Source organism: Mauremys reevesii, linkage group 1 (genome assembly GCF_016161935.1).
Source record: "Mauremys reevesii isolate NIE-2019 linkage group 1, ASM1616193v1, whole genome shotgun sequence".
Classification (NCBI taxonomy): domain Eukaryota; kingdom Metazoa; phylum Chordata; order Testudines; family Geoemydidae; genus Mauremys; species Mauremys reevesii.
Window position 1 is genome coordinate 138,124,609 of NC_052623.1, and position 21,779 is coordinate 138,146,387.

The 21,779-nt window shown below is 43.7% G+C and overlaps 1 protein-coding gene across 4 annotated transcripts in view; it reads left to right on the forward strand.

Moving 5' to 3' along the window:
• EGFL6 (EGF like domain multiple 6) overlaps positions 1-21,779 on the forward strand; it is a 65,802-nt gene that overhangs the window by 3,790 nt on the left and 40,233 nt on the right. For 3 of the 4 annotated variants that reach the window (XM_039520383.1, XM_039520380.1, XM_039520381.1), the window contains exons 2-4: positions 3,304-3,413; positions 9,806-9,898; positions 13,966-14,085. In XM_039520383.1, the coding sequence (XP_039376317.1) occupies positions 3,304-3,413; positions 9,806-9,898; positions 13,966-14,085 (323 nt within the window). The remainder of the gene's footprint in view (positions 1-3,303; positions 3,414-9,805; positions 9,899-13,965; positions 14,086-21,779) is intronic. The other variant, XM_039520382.1, reaches the window with a different exon arrangement.

Consider the following 21,779-nt stretch of genomic DNA (forward strand, 5'->3'; position numbering starts at 1 on the left):
CAGGAGGTCATCCAGTTCAACCCCTTGCTCAAAGCAGGACCAATCCCAACTAAATCAAATGATAACAGAAGATAAATGACAGGGATTTTTGCAGATTTGTTTGTTTTTCAGGAGAGGTCATAACTCAATGTAAAACAAACCATAAAGCATACCTATTATTTATGGGTGTATCTGTCACAAGTTAGCAACATAGTCTGGGGTAAGAAGAGAGCCAATTCCCCCCATCACCACCATATCATCTTTAACACTGATTGGGTCACTTCCTCAGTTACTCCTGGAGGAATTCTGCACCAAAAAATTAAAATTCTGCATACAATATTTTAAAATTCTGAACATTTTATTTGTCAAAACAACAATATAATCACACCAGGTTCAATTATTTTGGTAATTTATTTCAAAATACTTGTCAGCAACTATGTCTGTAACAATACAGACAACAAAAAAGATTCAGGAAATGTTTCTTTGTCAAATAGATTCCTTGCTAGTCATAGTAATACAGAATTTTGAGTAATACATCTAAACTACAATACAGAAACTTATTTCCCGCACCCCTCTGAAGCAGTGCAAAGGCTTGGCTGAGTCGGGGTAATGGAGGAGCTGAGGGAAAGGGAAGGAATTGCTGGGAAGGAGCCTGGGTGTGAACTTGGATGGTTGTTGGATGTGGGCAGGAGAAGTATGGAACAGGGGTTTTGGTTTGGGATTTGGGTTTGTTTTTTTTTTGGAAAGGGAGGGATTGTTAGCCAGGGTCTGCATGGTGAAGGATCCCTGTCCTCTAGCCTCTTTCATTCAGTCAGGCACATTTTCCCCTGTCCCCATGTGTCCCTGCACCCCCCTTCCTATCCCAAAGTGGCCTACACCCCTACTCAGCCATCCCACCTCTCACCAACCCCATGTGACCCTGCATCTCACTCCAATTCAGCCCCTGCCCCAGTCTGTGACACACACCCCCCAAGCAGCCCCATGTGTCCCATGCTGTCCACACACACCCCCAATATCTCATGCCTCCTGACCTGACCTCATGGGCAGGGCACTGTGAGGAAGGCAGCTTCTCTTCCCTGTGCACAGTTGGGGCTGGCTTGGGAGCAACTGCTCTGTTCTGGCACCGCAGTGGCCCTGGTGAGCAAAAGGCATAACTGCAGCAACTTTCCTGCAGAAAGTATTTTGGGGGGGCGGAAATAATTCTGCCCCAGCACATGAATTCTATGGGTGTGCAGTGGTGCAGAACTCCCCCAGGACTACTCAGTGCACTGTGCTACCTATAGATTCAGGGTTTTTTTGTTAAAGAAAGGGAAAGGGAAAGCTTTTTTGAATAAAAATCGAACAGCCCCAAATTCAGAGGCTAGGAATAATGAACTGATTATTGGAATGACATCAGAAACTTTAACATGCATTTGTAAAGTTAATGGTGTCAGCCAGCCACAGGTGGCACTGTAACACTGACAGACCCCGGTCATCGGTGGGCGGGATCAAACCTGGGATTTCTGAAGCTTAGTGCATGAGCCTCTACGGCATGAGCTAAAAGCTACATGGCCCGTAGAAATTAATGAGTCTGCTACAGCATTAGCTAAGTGGTCTCAGTGACACTAGAGAGGACAGAACAGCACACGCAGGTGGTGTGTGGGTTACAGTATCATCTACAGCCATTGTGGTAGCAGGCTTCAATGAAACCTGACGTGACCTTCCAAGAACTAAGGATCAGCAAGAGATTTCTTTGATCTTGCCTTTTCTAACAAACATATAGCAACAGGTGTATTTATATTTTAAGACACACCCTACCAGACAAAGACACTTCACTGCACATGCTTCTTCCTTTGGGGAGAGGAATGAGAGAACAAACACTACGTGAGAGATGAGTTACGTGCGTTAATGCAGGGCTGCTCGGGGGGGGAAGAGGGGCAAGTGGGGCATTTCCCCCACAAGAGTTTTTCAGGGACGCTAGAGTGGGGTCCTTCACTCGCTCTGGGGACCCCAGAAAACTCTCGTGGTGCCTGGGCCCCCGGAGCTTCTTCCACTCCCGGTCTTTGGCGGCGGGAACGGAAGGACCCCCCCGCCACCAAATTGCCACCGAAGACCCCAGGCCCCCTGAATCCTCTGAGTGGCCCTGCGTTAATGCACTGCTGGAAGACGCTCAGATACTATAGTGCTGAGCATGTTATAAAAACCTCTATCAAATAGACTATACAGAGCTCCATCAGACCCCTAAGTCTTTGCCGCAGGGCAAGATGTAACACTTTGTTCAGGCTCGCCAATAACTATGAGTTCTTGGATTCCTTCTAATGACCTGTCTCCTGGCTGGCCTGCCTCTGGTGACAGTTCCATTTCAGAAGGCAGTTTTGCTGAGGGAAATATCATTCCCTATCTTTTTCTCTTAATTTATGTGAATGGTTCCTGTGGGGATGACTGCCTTAGAAATCTGTAATGAGTATTGTAACTCCGTAGTTTTGCTCTAATAAAAGTTTTTTATATTACAACTCAATACAGGGTGACAGGCATTAATGACACTATCATCAGGAGATAAAGCTATGACGTTAATATGTATCAGAGGAAGTACAAAAATGCATGAGTCTTATTTTCAGTATAGGACTTGTATGTTCCCACAAATTGCCCTGTAAATACCCACATCTTCACCTGGAAATTCCAGCTACTGAACTCTCTCTAATGAGGCAACATTTTCTTTGAAGAAGGACAAATATTTGTAGACTTTGTCAAGGAAGTGTATTAAGGAGGGGCTTGGAGAAGGGGGTGGACGCATGGGATTTCAGGTCAGGGACTGAATTTCGTGCATAGGTGGCTGAATGGCAGAAGACCTTATGGACAAGAGTTGGAGGAGGAAAAACAGATGGACTGGAGGGAGGTTAATGGGCAGATGGGGGACCCCAAAAACCATCACTGCATAGTAACCACCTCAGGATTTATGCAGCACTGATTTTCCATAAGTATTGTAATTTGGTCATTAGCATTGTAGAATTAGTCACGATGGCCCACTTCCTCATGTGGTGCAAAATGGAATCACCCCATTGACTCCAGAGAAGCGACACTGACTTGTATGAGCTCAGGATCTGGCTCTATTTTCTACTTTGCAATTTTAATAGAAAAGCTGTAAGTTAGTTACAGTTTGAAAACTCCAAACCACCAACTTAGCATCCCTTCAATGAATCCTACTGACTACTTCAGTGACGCATGTCAGCAACATTAAAATGTGTGGCGGTGGATAAAATTTGATTAAAACGTGTGAAGGAGGCAGTGTGATGGTAGATTAAAATGTGTTCCTCTGCTGCAGCTAATGTTATGCTTCGTGCACAGCTCAAGAGGTCACAGGCAGCTGCTGAGTGTGAACCAGCCTGGGGTTTGTCGCTACGGTTCTAAGCTCGAGTGCTGCTATGGCTGGAGAAAGAACAAAGGGCACTGCGAAGGTAACATTAGCAAATAACCATTGACATCTTCATGACTGTGTGCTTAGCTTTTAATAAATGTGGCTCCTTATGGGCCCACTAGAGGTTATAGGAAGCAGAACAAGTGAAGAATCAATATACTGTAAGAGCATGAAGAAAATAAGTTTTAGAGAGAATCCCTTTAAAAATGCAGAATTGGATAAACAGAGGCACCCAGTAAAATAGATTCATAACTTTTTAAGGCCATAAGGGACCATTAGGATTATCTAGCCTGACCTTCTGCATAACAAACTGAAAGATAAGAACTGGATAATGCCTGTACCAAGATAGCCATCGGAAATTATAACAAGATCCAAAAAATCATAAATGCAGCCTGTAGTCACTAAAACTATATTTACAGACAGATGCTTTTCATTAAGTACCAGCCTTTATCTTCAGATTCTCTGGGAAGCAATAGTTTTCACCCATCTAAAAAGAGAATAAAATTCAAGTCCATCTGACTAGAACTTATGTTGCCAGCCAGTATTCTGGTCCCTGAGGAGCTGGTTTAATGAAGGATCAATGGCTTTTAAGAGGCTTCCAATCTCTTAAGGGCATACAAATGCAAGGGAGAGGGTAATATGAAATCTCTCCCCAGCTGTATTTAGGCAAAGCACAATGAACTCATAAAATGTTGGAGCAGCTGGGAAATTGACTCCTCCTAAAGTCCATCTGCTGTGCCGATAAATTTAGCGCTGACTATCTGTCGAAGTTTAATAAAGGTTCAGTGTATAATTGGTAAAAATCAGTAGACTGCTGTCTAAAAGGGAGTGATGCCCCAAAGCCTTTTCTCCTTATAACTGTATTAATATGCTTTTCGGATAGCAATGCTAGTGTGTGTGGTTTTTTGTTTTGTTTTTTTGTTCTTTTTAAGAAAACTTGAGCAAAGGGATTCCTTAATAATTTTGCATTGTTTGTATAACTCTAGTTTTGGTGCTAAAGAATACATAGAGGTAAATATGGCATTATGCAAAAGTAATTTGGATGAGCAAATGCAGCTAGTCACTTTTTTCACCCAAAAGCATTCACATGACCTCCTATTGGTGTCCAGTTTTCACAAGTTCTTGAAATTCTTCACCTGGCAGATTTCTGGTTTGAGTCAACCAGGATGTAAATCTAAACTGTAAATAAAGATGCAGTAGCTCCTCGTGCCAGGTGAGGATTTTTTTTTTTTTAAATACTTATTTGATTTCACAGTGTGCAACTTTTCATTCAGGGTTTATGTCAGTTTAGGTACGGTGAAATTCTTCATTATTTGAGGTACGAGGTGATTTAAACGCAAAGGATTAATACATTTTAATAAATGTTTAACAAATTTTTAAAGACCTTAATAAAGATGCCTAAATTCCATTGTGCTAATTCTGGCAAATTCTAAATTGTGGCTTTCCTATGTGCTTTAACTGGTAATACAGGTACACAAGAGAATTGAGACAAGAGCCTATAAACTTTGTGCACGTCTCCAGGGCTCCTAGGTGCTATGGTAATGCAAATAACCAACAACAACAATATCCCACTGACTTCAGCAGGAGTTACTTGTATCTATGCATTGCACGATTAGGCCTTCAATTTAAAAAAGAAAATGTGTCATATTGGAGAATATCTGCTTTTGTAAAATATTTTAGGGTCTCATGTTCAAGATACAATGCTCTGATTCTCGATTACTAAATACCATTTTATAAGCTCCTCTGGAAAATAAAATAACAGCTCTGTAGCAGGGTAAGAGACTTGTAAAGCACTAGGGAAATAGGTGTTTCACAACAGTCTTGTGACAAATCAGTTAAGTCCTGAATTACCAAACAAAAAGCCACAACCCCCAGACTACTCATAACCGCTGTCCTGAGCGACAGTGCTAGTTTAGGCCAAATTTTTCAAACACGGGTGTCCAAAGTTAGGCATCTAAATCTTATTTAGGCCCTTAAGTAGTCTGGTGCTCAAAACCTCTGGGGAGAAAAAACAAGGTATTTATTTAGGCGTCTAGACAAGACTTTAGGTGCCTAACATTGAACACGCATTTGAAATTTTTGCTCTTTTTGTTAAAGCAATAAAAAGTAAGAGATTGGAGAGATCTAGATCTTGAACAGCAAACGCTGACATTCTTACAACCCACTAGCTCATGGATACCAAAAATATCAAGATGGCAGTTTTCCAGTTCTGCAATGTTTAGTGGTGCATTGAATGCACTGAAAATTAAGCCATAATGGTTCATGAAATATTGAAGTGTTAAAGTCCAGGTATATTTTAAAGTACTGATTCAGTAAGTCTTTTGCATGCTGCGTAGCACTTACTGATGTTCGTAATCACACTGAATTTCTTGCTCATGTGAGCAGGTTTTTTAAAGAAGTGCCAAGCCCTCAGAACAATTTGGAAGTAGTAGAAAGAAGGGCACCCACCTACTGGCTAATAACATAATGGGTTGTGAATTAAAAAGCTTAAACTCATAAATATGTTCAGGCTTACCAGGTGGAAGAGGTATTGTAATTTATAATCTGCTCTAGTGCACTTCATGTTTCTTCCGAGCAAAAGATATAAAGCACAACTTAGTAACCACCATGCACAAGCCAGAGGCAAAGTTATAGATGAAGGTGAGGCTAGAATCCAGAGGTGAGCCTAGCAAGTAGGTTGGGGGCACTGAATTAGGTGGGCAATATTTCACCTTGAACAGGACAAAGCAAAGGTTTTTTGGTTTTATTTTTACACTTGCACCCCCACACAGGGAGAGAGCACTTAGAGCAGGGGTAGGCAACCTCTGGCATGCGTGCCAAAGGCGGCACGTGAGCTGATTTTCAGTGGCACTCACACTGCCCAGGTCCTGGCCACCGGTTCCGGGGGGCTTGGCATTATAATTTAATTTTAAATGAAGCTTCTTAAACATTTTTAAAAACGTATTTACTTTACATACAATAGTTTAGTTATATATTATAGACTTCTAGAATGAGACCTTCTAAAAAGTTAACATGTATTACTGGCACACGAAACCTTAAATTAGAGTGAATAAATGAAGCCTCGGCACACCACTTCTGAAAGGTTGCCGACCCCTGACAGTATGGACTAGATATGTTCCTGAGTCTCTGATGCCCACTTCCACCCCCCTTCCCCCCCACACACACTCCTACCTAGGAGCTTCTACGAAGTTCCTAGGCAGGAATTAGAGCTATTTGGCCTGACCTTTCTCAGAGTGAGTCGACCTTGTGTGGAAGACCTTGCTGATGGAAGGAGTAATTATAAATTCCCCCCTGCCAGTAAATCTAGCCAAATTGTTTGGTATTCTTTTAGAAGAAAAACATAAGCCTCAGCTTGGGATGGGACATACATTACTAAATAGTAATTTAGAATCCAGGCCTAGATTTTTGCTCTTTGCATACCAAAATGCACAAGTGTATTTGAAGCTGTCTTGACATCATTAGTTTCTCCAGTATGTTCATACTATATGGGAAGACTTTAAATACTGTGTGTACTTTACCATTAGATGTTAAACATCTTACTACTGTTTACAGAAAGATATTGTGCTACATGGGCATTGTGCCAGACAGTCACTGCAATTCTCGGGTGGCATGTCAGACCCCGTAATTAGAAAGTGTTCAGACACATCAGGAAAATTACATAGAGATTGAACTGGCACATAATCTGATTTATTTCCAAGGGAACTGCATGGGGTCTCAATCAATTGGCAGAGAGTCTGACTCTGCTTATCTACAGTAACCTGAAGCTGCTCTAGAATGGCTTAGAAAAGATGACAATTCAGCAGTATTCTAGAGAGAGAAAGCCTCTCTGGAGACATTCATAAGTGGAACTCCAGAGTGGGTAGAAAAAGGAAAGAAGAGGCATGGACAAAGGACAGTGAGGGGGAATTCAGAGGAAAAGGGAGAAAAGCTCAGACCTTACATTACAACTGAATCTTGGGTTTTAAAATGCTAAATATATCTCTAATACAGCACTTATGAACACTCATGATAATGAACGAATATAGATGAGTTTGAGACTTTTGAGAGATGCACATTTTAGTTCCAAATTTCTAAGCCTTATATATTTCCATTCACCTGTTCCCCCACAGCAAGTAAACTCTTTGAATGGATGAGCAGAAACATCTACTCAGGGGTGAAAGTAACTTAAAGGACTTGCCGGTATTCCAGAGTCCTGCTGAGCGGGAGGGGCCTCAACCAGAAGAGGCATGACCTCTATCGGAGGAGGTGGGGCCTTTAAATCCCAGGGATTTTAAATCAGGATTTAAAGGGCTCAGGGATTCAGCTGAAGCTAGGGGCTGGGCCCTTTAAATCACCCCCAGAGCTCCCAGCTGCAGAGGCAGCTGGGAGCTCTGGGGTTTGGGCAGGGGTGAAAGTAATTTACATTTCTTACCCATATGGTCCAATCGCAAGCAACCCACCTCTCCTACGTACTTCATGGATCCCTCCCGTTGCATGACATAGATAGAGAAAATAAAGCTACTATTACTACTACCAGTACTGTCTGTAATAAAACTTTACTATTGGAATAAGCCTGAAAAAGTGAAAACTCATTGTCACATTTTTCTCCATGTCTTCCCTCCTCCTCCAGCCAGGCTGCTGACACTAGGCAGGGGCAGCTCTAGACATTTTGCCGCCCCAAGCATGGCGGCATGCCGTGGGGGGCGCTCTGCTGGTCACCGGTCCCACAGCTCTGCGGGAGGTCCACCAGAGCTCTGCCTGCTGCCCTCCAGGCGACCGGCAGAGCGCCCCCCACGGCATGCTGCCCCAAGCACGCGCTTGGCGTGCTGGAGCCTAGAGCCGCCCCTGACACTAGGCTCCGTGCTTTCTCCCTGCCTGGCACTCAGCAGCTGCAGGGGCTTCCCTCTAGCTTGCAGCAGGGAGCAGGGAGACTGTCTGATGGAGGGAGAAGCCTGCCTCCTGCATAAGAACAGTTTAAACTCAGCTGTTCCCTGCGCGGTTCAGTAACATTTCAAAGAGGATCTGCAAGCAGTTTGGACATCACAACCACGATCCTCTGCTGGGGAGGGAATGGGATAGATTTGAACATGGAAATGGTTCCTGATTTTGATTGTGTTTTTTGTGTATAAGAGATTCCCCACGTCCCGGGGGCAGAAAAGAACTGCCCCTGCCATGGTCACACACATCCTTCCCCCCCACCACCACCCCCCCCAACAACAACTGAGAGTGAAATTAACAAGGATGCCAGAAACGGCTTCTAATCCTGGGGGCTGAACTGCGCAGGGAACAGCTGAGTTTAAACTGTTCTTATGCAGGCAGCAGCAGCAGCAGGCATCTCAGCCACTGTCCCTACTGCAAGCTAGAGTCTAGAGGAGAATCCCTGCTGGGGGCAGGGGGAGGGGGAAAGGAATGCAGAGCCTTGTCTGCAGCCTGGCTGGTGGAGGGGGAGGGAGGAGACGAGAAACCAATGTGACAGTGAGTTTTCCCCTTCCACCTGCTTTTATTAGCTCTGGATTTAAGCTGTGCAGCCAAATGCTTGTATTTGTTGTGTATATTAGTATTGGAGAGATCCCCTCATCCCCGGGGGCAGACAAGGACTGCCCCTGCCATGGTCAAACACACCCTCCCCACTCCCCCCAGCTACTGTGAGTAAAATTAACAAGGATGCCAGAAACCGCTCCTAACCCCGGGGGCTGAACCACTCAGGGAACAGCGGAGTTTAAACTATTCTTATGCAGGGAGCAGGCTTCTCCCCCCCCTCAACCAGTCTCCTTTTCTTACCAGTCCTCCATACCGGCCTGTACCAGCTTACTTTCACCTCTGCATGTACTGTGATCTAGCAGAACCCTGGCAGCTGCCTTAGACTGCAGCTCTATTCTTCCAGTGGCTCTACGCTCTCCTACAGTCAAACTCCATTGTGCAGCGGGACAGGGAAGGTGCTAAAGAAGAAACTGATGCAGCCTCTTACTGATGCAGCCTCATTTTTGGCAGGGGGAAAGAAAGTGAGGGGATTGTTCTGGAGGGGATGAAGGAAGAAAGCTATGAAATTCCTTTCAGTGCATCCAGCACTTTGTAGGCCAATGGCAGCACCATCTCCCCTTCCTTTCCCTTCAGCCCCAAAACCCTGCCAGCACCAACCCTATTCTGCCCACAACGCTACTCTCTTCTGCTCTACATCAGTGCCAAATTCCTTCTTTTCCCTCCCATACTCATGCTTAGCAAGCATCTTCCTCCTGCTCCCCACTCAACAAAAATTTACCAGTGCGGACAGAGCAAGCTATCTGTGTTGCCTTGAGTTTTGTCCTGTTCAATTAAAATGACCTCCGGGTATCGTGGGGTGATTCAGATGAAATACTCTGACAACTTTAGTTCACACTAGGTTCTCTTGTAATGCAGAAATGTCTCTACCTTCCAGCAACAACACCTTTAATTTCTCTCTGTTTTGCCCTCCAGCCACCTGTGAACATGGGTGCAAGTATGGCGAGTGCATGGGGCCAAACAATTGCAAATGTTTTCCTGGATTTACAGGGAAAACCTGCAGTCAAGGTTTGTACACATTATAGTTCTTCTCCAAAAAAGGAGACTTTGATCATTGACAGTCTGTCTCCTTGTCTTCACCTCCCTATGGAAAAGTTGTGGGGGTGGGAATCTCAGTAATTTGTTTGCAGCTCCAAATTTAACTGACTTTGGAATTCTGAATTGTCATGGATGATTAAAGGATAAATATGGAAACTAAAACAGGTAGGTAGTCTTAAGGTCTAACACTTACCTGTTCCCTCAACAAGCACCTTTCTTCTAGATACTGTACTTGTCTATCTATAGTACTCACATGGCCCCCATCGCTATAGTATCTGAGTCCCGCACAATCTTTCATGTATTTTTACTGACGGTACTCCTGTAAGACAGGGCAGTGCCATTAGCTCCATTGTACAGACGGGGAACTGAGGCACAGAGCAGCTAAATGACTTGCCCAAAGTATGTCAAGACAGCTGTGGCAGAGCAAGGAACTGAACCTAGGGGTTTCCCAGGTCCTAGGCTAGTGCTCAAGCCATTGAACCATACTTCTTCTTCAGTATTTTTACAGTATATAAAATCCACTTAAAGTGCAAGTGTTCAGCATTCTGACCCCCTCCTGTACATTTCCTTTCTTCTGCTCAGGCAGCCAGGATTTGGGGTTGTCATAGGTCTCACCCCCACTTAGAGCTGTTGGGTTCCAAAATGGGGACCTGCATGGACTCCTCTAAACTAAAATCCTAGTTTAGATCTGGTAAAAGCTGCCACCACCCAATAATGTACGTGTATTGGGACACAGTCCTTCCCCAAAATCCTTGGGGATCCCAAGAGCCCCAAATCCATGGAGTTCTTACACCTAGGAGAAGTAAACCATTCCCCCCTGCTTCCTCCCCCCTCCCTTTTCCTAGGAGAGATACCGGGATTCAACTACAGAGAGATGCCTTCCTCCTCCCTCCTCCCCTTTCCCTGAGAATTCACCCAAGGAAAGATCAACCAAGTCCTTAACAGAAAAGATTTATTAAAGAATAAAAAAAAGGTAAACTATCTCTGTAATACCAAGATGGAACAATACCCAGGGTCTAAACGTATCAATCTCTGGAGAGAATTCCCCCTCCCTTCTTTCTCAGTAAAAGCAATAACAGTACAGAATTAAAGAAATTCTATAGCAAAACACAGAATTGCAAATACAGAAATAAAAGTATAAGAATACTAGTTCCTTGCTAATACTCACTAGCTTGAATAGAAGAATTTATTGCAGAAACCTGGGAGGACTTGATTAAGATGTCTGGACTCCCTTAACTCTCAAGAGAGACCCTCTAACACAAAAGACAGAAAAAAAAACTTCCCTCCACAGAGATTTGAAAATCTCTTGTCCCTGATCAGGTGTTCACAGGTACTGCTTGTTAACCCTTTACAGGTAGAAAAAAACCTTAACCCTTAACTAACTGTTTATGACAGGGGTGTATGTTGTTGGCTGTCCTATATTTTTGCTCACTCAGAATACCCCACCCACACAGCCCAAACCCTTGCCCCAACCCCTGCCCCAGCCTGGCACCCTCTCCTGCACCCCAAACCCGCATCCCAAGCCCCACCCCAGAGCCTGCACCCCCAGCCGGAGCCCGGTGAAAGTGAGTGCGAGTGGGGGAGAGCGAGCAACAGAGAGAGGGGGGAATGGAATGAGCAGGGACAGGGTCTTGGAGAAGGGGCAGGGCAGAGGTGTTCAGTTTTGTGCCATCAAATAGGGTTACCAACTTTCTATAGTACAGTAGTGCCGAAAGGTCTTGATCAAGATCCCATCGTGCTAGGCACAGTGCTTAAGCATAGTAAAAAAAAAAATCCGAGTGTTTATAGCCAGAATAGACATAAAAGAAAGGAGGCATTATAAATTTGCATCCCTACTAGTCCAAAAGAGCCCAGGCACATATCAAAAGACATATGTTTGAGAGGATTTGGGGACAGGGCTGGGAGCATGTTTCCCACTACAATTAAGGGGTGGAAATGAGTTCTCTAGATGGTAGGCTTGCTGAGTTCCTGTTCAGAATTATTTTCATGCTGTTGAAATTTTATTGTAGTATAGGTTAGGGTACCTAGAGTCTTGTATAGGCATCTTACTATTTAAATAAATTATCTTCCCCATTTTATGGATGGAGAAATGAAATGCAGAGTGATTAGAGACTTCCCCAAAGACACACAAGAACTTGTCATTAAAAAAAACAGGAATTGAAGCCAGAAATCCCACTCTAGTTCCTTGAACACAAGTTTTTCTTCCAAACTGAATTGATGGACAGGTCACAATTTACATGGGCAAATACCCTTTGTTTGTACATGCTAATTTGAGTTTTTGAGAACTCTGAAATTAGGACATCCAAACTTGTGTGTTCATAGTTTTGGCTTCATAAGTTTACAGGTAGCCTACTGTTACTTTTTCACAGTATTTTTAGGCTCTGCTTTAAAATGTTAAGCAATCAGATTAAAAGGACATCATCAACTTTGAATATTAACCGTTTGCAAAAAAAATTAAACAGTCCAATTTCTGAGATAACTTCAGAACATTATTTGAAGGGTGCTATTAGAAAAACCCTTCAGAAAAGCCCTTGAATTTTTCTTCTTCCATGTTGACACTATAAGGAATTTTCAGCAAGGGAAAAACTAACCGACTGACTCTAGAGAGGAAATGGTGAAACTGACTATATGCAATAAGTAAGAATTTCAAACGCACTTAAGTCCCATTTTTCATAAGAAGCTATGAATCATTGGAAGGCAATAGGACTTAGGCAGCTAAATCACTTTGGTAACTTTGAAAAAAACGTTTCCATAGTCTAGTTGAACAAACAAATTTCTGCTCATCTTTGTTACAGTAATCTTGGGTGTTACATGGATCTGTAGTAGCTACAAAACTTTCAGTTGTAATTTCCAAATTGGTGTCTCTCTAAAATGTATGAAAAACAACGTTTTGAGTAATATGTTTCCTCTTTTTGTTGGAATGGGCTCTGACAAATACTTTTGCAGACATATCACTACCCAGACGGTTTGCTCTTTGTGGCCTGGAGATTTTCCTCTGGCCTGCAGGCCACACTGACACATGAACAGATGCTGAGACAATTAGAAGTGGAATTGAGCCCACACGGCCCTCTGAGATTTTTTTTTTTTTTAGTGAAATCACATTACTGTATCATTAAACACATAGTGTATGGACTATGTGCAGTGATGTATTTTGTTAATGAACTCTTCAGTATTTGATAAAAAGGTTTCAAAATAGTGAAAGGCAGCAGTTGCCAAACAGTTTATGAAAGTCACAAATGCTGATGCTGTTCACATATAACAGGAGTGTAAGCCTCCACTGTCAGCACTGTATTTCACTCCAGGCAAATTAAATTCAGCTAGGTGATTTCCTTCTCTACAAAAGCTGGTTCCTGGGCAATTAAAAACTAATATTGTTTCTTGCCCTTTTCAGGAGTAGTTAAAAAAAAAAAAAGTGGGTGAACTAACCTAAACTCCATATTCCCCAAATGAGAAGTGGGTTTACCCTCAGCTACACTGATACTTTGATTTTATTGACAGGTTGGGTTTTGAGAATGGTTTTTAGAAGATTGGTAAAGAACTCAGCTGCATGAATTTCCTTTAAAAAAAAACACACACACACAACATATGATCACCTCTGTCTCCCTTAACGATTCACTCTTGCCAAGACATCACAGCTGATGCTTGGCCCATGAAATCTTTTAGTAATCTTTTCCCCATGCTGTGTGACTGACTTGTTTTCACTTTTTTTTGTATGAATGTCAGATGGGAGACTAAGGTCTCTAGCTAGAATAATAAAAACTCTGCTATTAGCAAATATTGTAATTTCAGTTCTCTCTCCCCTTGCAGTCTGCCAGAGGTTGCACTGCAGTCTGTCAGGTGCAGCCAGCCCTCCTTGCTAGTTTTTATAGCACTCACTTGGGCAGATGGTCTGCTGAATTCCTTTCTTGCAAGGGGTTGGCTCATTTTCTATCCCAGGACTTTTACTTTGGGGAATTTTAGGCATGAAGCAACATTATAACCATATATTTAAAACAACAAAAATCCCTGCACTCATTTCATTCAAATTATTTCTGCAGATACAAATGAATGTGGATTGAAACCACGTCCTTGTGAGCATAGATGTATGAACACCCATGGCAGCTACAAGTGCTATTGTCTCAATGGCTACATGCTCATGCCAGATGGCACGTGTGCAAGTAAGTAATGCATATCACAGGACAGGCAGTAATTTAGATACACAGATTATCCAATCAATATCTGATCACAAATGACCCCTGTGTAGTGATGGCTGGTGGCTAGTTTATCTGTGACAGGGTCGGTCTCTCTCAGGTTCCTAGTGCCGTCAACACTAAAAGATGTGCTCTCCTGTGGCAGTATTTTTAAAGGGATAGATTAAACTAACCTAGGGTACAGTTGTGTTTTTAGGGGACTGTTAGTCCTTAAAAATAAAAGCATTAGACAGTTCTACAGGGTTAGTTCAAACGTAGGGTAGCTTGCATAGCTTCTGTCCACAATTCTGCTAGTGCACCATATTGGAAAGACAAGGTGGGTGAGGTAATATCTTTTATTGGACCAGCTTCTGTTGGTGAGACAGACAAGCTTTTGATTTTACACAGAGCTCTTCTTCAGACCTATGTAAGTGCCAAAGCTTGTCTCTTTCACCAGCAGAAGTTGGTCCAATAAAAGATATTACCTCACTCACCTTGTCTCTCTGATATCCTGGGACCAATATCCTTATTGACTAGGGAAGAATGAGCCCAGTACAACAAACTATAGATACAAATCTTTGCTCAGAATTCAAACTGAATTTTTAGTAAGGTTCACAGTGTTCAGTAAGCTTCTTAAAACATGAGGAAACAGTGTTCTTCCACTTTGGAATGGCCTTTTTCCACCCCAAAGTGAAAGTACCAATTTAATATCCTAGAAATTACTTTCTAGTGCTCTCTCTAGTTCTGTTTGACACGACCCAAGCCATGGTATCCACAATACTTCTTTGGAATATATCCCACCATTAAGAAACTTTTCCTAATATTTGGCCTCCATTTTCCCATGCATAATTTTATCCTAATACTCCTTGTTATAGTCCTTTGTAGCACCCTGCATCGTCTCTCTTTTCCTGCTGTGTTGTCTGTCTACCAGCCTGTGTCGACAGACATGCACTAGCTCAACTAGAGCTGGCACACTAAAAATAGCCATGTAGTCAGGAGTAGTGCAGGGAGTGGCTCGGGCTAGCTGCCAGAGCACGCACCCAGCCAGAATTCCTGGTACGTTCCCTTGTGGCTCGCCTGAGCCACTGCTGACCCCTCCTACACTGCTATTTTTCATGTGCTAGCTCTGCTTGACCTAGCACATCTCTGTCAATCCAAGATAGGAAACATGCTTCCAGCTGCATTGTTGACATACTGTACTGCACTGGCCACCACCCAAGCACTCCCTTGAGGCCAGCGGCCCTCGGCAGTCCCCTGCCCATTTTCCTCTTCTTCAGCGCTCCATGAACAAACCCCACATAGTCACAGCCCTTCTTGGTGTCTGGTTTATTGACAACAATAAAAAAAACCCAAATCAATCTTCCACGCAGCTTTAAGCTAGGCACAGACTTCCTCCTCCCTGAAGCACTAAGCCATTAATAACTTAGTACGTAAACTTAGTGGTCAGAGTTCCATAGAAATTGTTATACTAGATTGGTCCATCTAATTCAATGTCCTGTCTGAAACAAATCAGTACCAGCTGCTTCATAGAGAGGTAAAAGAAACTCCATAATGGACAATTAGGAAGTAATGGTCTCATTTGGGAAATTTCTTCCTAATCCTGTGTCACTTAAAAGTTCTGAAGTAAAATGACTTGTGGCCTAGCCAAATTTTTAAATCATATCTATCTACTGCACCTGTGAATAGTCTCATCCACATAAATTTTTAATACTTTTAGGAATCCACCAAGCACTTGATGTCAATGATATGTATTGCTTATCTTCATGGACAAAATTCACTTTCCTGAGTGTGGTTTCTTTAAACATGTACAAAGGCATCTAGAAGTACTATGTACAAGACATATTTATAGGTACACATATACCTATATACTGCACAGTTGGCTTGTTACACAATGTTGTTGTAAAGAGTTCTGAGTGTGACAGTAAGCAAGCTTTTTTAATTCATACTATTACCCCTTTTAACCCAAGCAGTTAGCCAGCATTCAGGGTCTTCCAGGTTGTTTAGATGTTTGACAGAATCAGATATTTCTTTGGTGCAATCCTATTTATTTATAAAGAATGTACCTAAAGTCTTGTTTTACTGATCACGGTAGGAATCCCAGGAAGAGGTGGTATCTTTACTCACAGTTCCAAGAGCTGTAACTTGATCAACCCCACAGCCCCGGGGCTGGCACATTCCTCACCTCACTCAAGGGTGCAGACAGGCTAGACTCAGGTCCCCTGTGTCTAGTTAAGCTTCCAACTCACCCCTTGAGTAGCCCCTCTGTTCTTCTCTCCTTCTCAGCCTAGTTTCTAGAGAGAACGATAGGGCTTTCCCAGCTCTTCATGGGGTGGGTAGGGATGGAACTAAACTAGCTCTTACCCAGCTGGGCTTTGTCTCTAATTAGGCCTGGCCCTCCCAAACAGCCAGGTGCAAGCAGGTGGGTTAATTGGTCTCAGGCCCACATGTTTACCTTTGGCTGGGAGGAAGTTGATGTTGTAGACTCCTGGTTCTGCAGCCAGGTTCTTAGCTGCCTATGTGGTTTCTCCTACTCTGTAGGTGAGGGCTGTGTCTTAGGTGCTGTCCAGAAAGAGCTGGGTAAAACTACTGAGAGGCAGAGGAGGTGGAGAGAGCAGCATGCTTCTCTGGGGGCCCTGCCATACTTTGGAGCAGGAGGGTACAGTGGGGACCCTGGAGTGCCTGGTGGTTTAGAGGAGCCCTGTGGGCTCCCTCAAGGGATGCAGTTGTGAGCGAGGTATTTGGGAAGCAGAGGACAGCAGGATACTAGCACAGTGGCTGCTGGAATTGGAGAATGGCTGGTGAAGCCTGTAGCCAGGGAGCAGCAAGAGCGTGTCTCTAGGGCAGGACCAGTGAGAGAGGATGAGCAGCTGAAGGGAGCTCCAGTAATGGCTGCTAGGGGAGTAGAAGTGAGAGTAGCTCCCGCAGGAGTGCTGGTAGCAGCCAAAGATCTGCAGGCAACCATGGAGGACTATGCACTGGTGACTGCAAGTATCCCAGACATTAGAGTGGGCAGCAACAGCTGCAAGTCGGACACACCCCAGCAAGAGGAGTGATGGTCCCATAATGGTGTGGCAGAGACACTGGTGGCAGTGCCAGAGGGACTGCCAAATGGAGGGCAGTGATATGGAGTCAGGTGGTTGGGGTAACAGAGCCATTGTCCCAAGCACAAGTTGAGGAGGAGTTAGCAAGGGGGCAGAAGCCAGCTGTTCCCAATATGGGGCAGGCAGAACAAGTGCTGTTAGAGGGAAACGGTAGCATAGTCTCCCTACTGGGTTTCTCAGTATGTGTTCCTGAGGCTGGCATTAGGTGTGGAAATTTAGTAATGGGCAAAGGAGAGGATGGTGCAGTTTCACCCTGGAGCATTGCTGGATCTGAAGAGCAGGGGGGGGGGGCTCTAGTGGCCTCTTCTTTGCATGGAGCTGGAGATACCAGCAGAGAGATGGGAGGAGGTGAGGGGGACAATAGGGGACTGGGGAGTGAGGGGAACTGCATCTCAGGACAGTGCTTTGTCTCTCCCCCGTCTCCCTCAAGGGAAGAGAGACCGAGAGCTATGGTGAAGTGTGTGGCAGTTACCCTGAGATGACCAAGAGGCAAATCGGATGAGGAAGGAGAGGAAAGGGGACTTGGATGGGCCAGCTGAACTCTGCTGTCTTGAATTGTAGATCAGGAGTCCTCAGTGAACCGTGGCCATTGATGGTGAGTGCGGTGGGCCCAGTTGGCACAGCAAAGTCAATGCCCAAACCAGAACCTTGGCAGCAGCAGGAAGAACAGACCCTGTCAGTCGTGCAGCTGTCCAGGAAGAAAAACCAGGAGCTTCCAGCTTACAGACTGGACTAGTGGTGTTACCCACATACTCGAGGGCACCCACCTTTACCCTTCCTGGGCTCAACCCTTAATTTAGGCACCGGACCCTTTCCCATCCTGGGCTTAGGGTATAAGGCATCCACCCTTACCCAGTTTCTAGGGCTCAGGGTGTAACCTGTGGATTTGCAGTACCTTTTACCAGTGAAAGAGCCTTACACAATAATATCCTTAACCTCTATTTATTAACAATCACCAAAGCAGAATGCACACGCTAAGCATACGATGGTCACCACTCCCAATAAGGCAGATGAACTTTTCCTGGTGGTCAGGATCAGGTCATCTGGGGACTCCAGCTTCTGCACAATATAGTTGGCAGGGTGTTGAGGTCTGACAGCTCTGACCTTGGGCCATGTCCTGGAGTTAGTTCCAAAGAACTTCTTTTTGGACCCCAGTTTTATATAGTGAAACTTGAGTCCTGCTTAGCTAGACCTTAACCAAGCATTTTAAACTAAAGTATTACAAAACAGTATTACAATCCTAACCCATTACAAAACAACTTTTTACCCCATCAGACCCCAACACCTTAGTTGATTTAAATCTTGCAAAATTAGTTCTGCAACAAACAATCAAAGAACCAAACAGAAACCATACAGATAAACAATGGAGAAGTAGGGACCAAAAAGGCAAAACAATAAAGAAGTAGAGATTTCACAATCCCCCTCAAGGATAAGCGATTCCTTGCCAGAGCGAATGCTATCAAAGTTTTCTTTAAACATCTTAAGATCTGTTTCATTGTCTGGTGAGTGGGTGGGTGCTATTAGGACAGGAGTGCCTCCTGAACAGCCTGATATTACATTGTTTTAATGTAATTTAGGTGGAGTGTGAGGATGTGACTTTTTCCTTCTTGGTTCATGCCTGCTGCTCTCCTAATACAGCTGCAGAAAAAGGCCTCAGACCTTACAGCAGTGGCTTGCAAACAGCCCTTTGAATCCTGTGCTGCTGCTGTGGGTAGCAATGTGAGGCAAGGACGTAGCCTAGAAAGTGTGGGGTTAGGGATTGATTTAGAAGGTGGAGAGTCATGGGAGGCTGTTTGGGGTGAACAAGTGGGGACTACAGGATGGAAATAGCAGAGAAATACAGAGTGCAGTTATGGTTCACAGTGGTGAGTCTGGGTCACCCCATGCTGCAGAGGGATGTATTGATGAACGCACTGATTTGAGGGGTATGCAGTTCTCTTCAGTGACTCTGGTAGCAGTGATCAATCTACCTGCATACAGGGAAATCTATTTGTGCTTATGGTCAAAAGAAATAAGGCCTAACCCTTTCATGGTGTGTGTCAGGGATGGGGAGGGAAACACATCACAGCTTCTCTTGCTGTCTCTGACATTTCCTTGTGTGCTTGTGTGATGTTTCTACTACTTCTCTCTTGTACACACAGAGCTCCATCAAACAATACCCTGTTCTCATGTATTTATATTCTGCTCTTGTCAAACCTCTCTGCCCCCACTGTTCAGATTCCTGACCAGCCTTGCATGTGGCCTGTGTTTTGGGCAGTGACTCATATTGTTCCAGCTATCGTATTCCATAAAACAGTTCAATTAAGAACATAAGAACATAAGAAAGGCCATACCGGGTCAGACCAAAGGTCCATCTAGCCCAGTATCTGTCTACCGACAGTGGCCAATGCCAGGTGCCCCAGAGGGAGTGAACCTAACAGGCAATGATCAAGTGATCTCTCTCCTGCCATCCATCTCCATCCTCTGACAAACAGAGGCTAGGGACACCATTCTTACCCATTCTGGCTAATAGTCATTTATGGACTTAGCCACCATGAATTTATCCAGTCCCCTTTTAAACATTGTTATAGTCCTAGCCTTCACAACCTCCTCAGGTAAGGAGTTCCACAAGTTGACTGTGCCATGTGAAGAAGAACTTCCTTTTATTTGTTTTAAACCTGCTGCCTATTAATTTCATTTGGTGACCCCTAGTTCTTGTATTATGGGAATAAGTAAATAACTTTTCCTTATCCACTTTCTCAACATCACTCATGATTTGATATACCTCTATCATGTCCCCCCTTAGTCTTCTCTTTTCCAAGCTGAAGAGTCCTAGCCTCTTTAATCTTTCCTCGTATGGGACCCTCTCTAACCCCCTAATCATTTTAGTTGCCCTTTTCTGAACCTTTTCTAGTGCTAGAATATCTTTTTTGAGGTGAGGTGACCACATCTGTACACAGTATTCGAGATGTGGGCGTACCATGGATTTATATAAGGGCAATAATATATTTTCAGTCTTATTCTCTATCCCCTTTTTAATGATTCCTAACATCCTGTTTGCTTTTTTGACTGCCTCTGCACACTGCGTGGACATCTTCAGAGAACTATCCACGATGACGCCAAGATCTTTTTCCTGACTCGTTGTAGCTAAATTAGCCCCCATCATGTTGTATGTATAGTTGGGGTTATTTTTTCCAATGTGCATTACTTTACATTTATCCACATTAAATTTCATTTGCTATTTTGTTGCCCAATCACTTAGTTTTGTGAGATCTTTTTGAAGTTCTTCACAATCTGCTTTGGTCTTAACTATCTTGAGAAGTTTAGTATCATCTGCAAACTTGGCCACCTCACTGTTTACCCCTTTCTCCAGATCATTTATGAATAAATTGAATAGGATTGGTCCGAGGACTGACCCTTGGGGAACACCACTAGTTACCCCTCTCCATTCTGAGAATTTACCATTAATTCCTACCCTTTGTTCCCTGTCCTTTAACCAGTTCTCAATCCATGAAAGGACCTTCCCCTTTATCCCATGACAGCTTAATTTACGTAAGAGCCTTTGGTGAGGGACCTTGTCAAAGGCTTTCTGGAAATCCAAGTACACTATGTCCACCGGATCCCCCTTGTCCACATGTTTGTTGACCCCTTCAAAGAACTCTAATAGATTAGTAAGACACGATTTCCCTTTACAGAAACCATGTTGACTACTGCTCAATAATTTATGTTTTTCTATGTGTCTGACAATTCTTTAGTATTGTTTCAACTAATTTGCCCGGTACCGACGTTAGACTTACCGGTCTGTAATTGCCGGGATCACCCCTAGAGCTCTTTTTAAATATTGGCGTTACATTAGCTAACTTCCAGTCATGGGGTACCGAAGCCGATATAAAGGACAGGTTACAAACCTTAGTTAATAGTTCCGCAACTTCACATTTGAGTTCTTTCAGAACTCTTGGGTGAATGCCATCTGGTCCCGGTGACTTGTTAATGTTGAGTTTATCAATTAATTCCAAAACCTCCTCTAGTGACACTTCAATCTGTGACAGTTCCTCAGATTTGTCACCTACAAATTCAATTGCGTCTTTTGTTATATCCTGAATGAAGGACAGCTGTTGCTTTAATGAGGTTTCACTCAACCCCCCCATAACAATACTTTTAAAGTATTTATAGTAGTGACTGTTGAATTAGACTTTTTTCCATTATTTTTTAGAGCTTTTTCTCCTCGGTAGAATTGTTGTTCATTTCTGTAGAGCATGACACTATGCAGACAATTTTCCTGCCCCAAGCAGCTTACAATTTAAAAGATAAGTGAGAAATTGCAGAATGTGGGGCTGGGGCAGGAAAGGAGGAATAAGAGAAAACAAGAGGGAAGGAAAAACAAGGTGATATTCTTATGGAAGACCTCTAGGTAACTCTTTTACCTACTGGGTACGTTTACAGAGGGGGAAAAAAAGGCCTCAGAGCCCAGATCAAGTGACTTGGGCTTGTGGGGCTAAAAAGAACAGTGTAGACATTTAGGGTTGGGTTTGAACCCAGGCTTTGAAACCTTTTGAGCCCAAACATCTACACTGCAATTTTTAGCCCTGCAGTGGGAGTCCT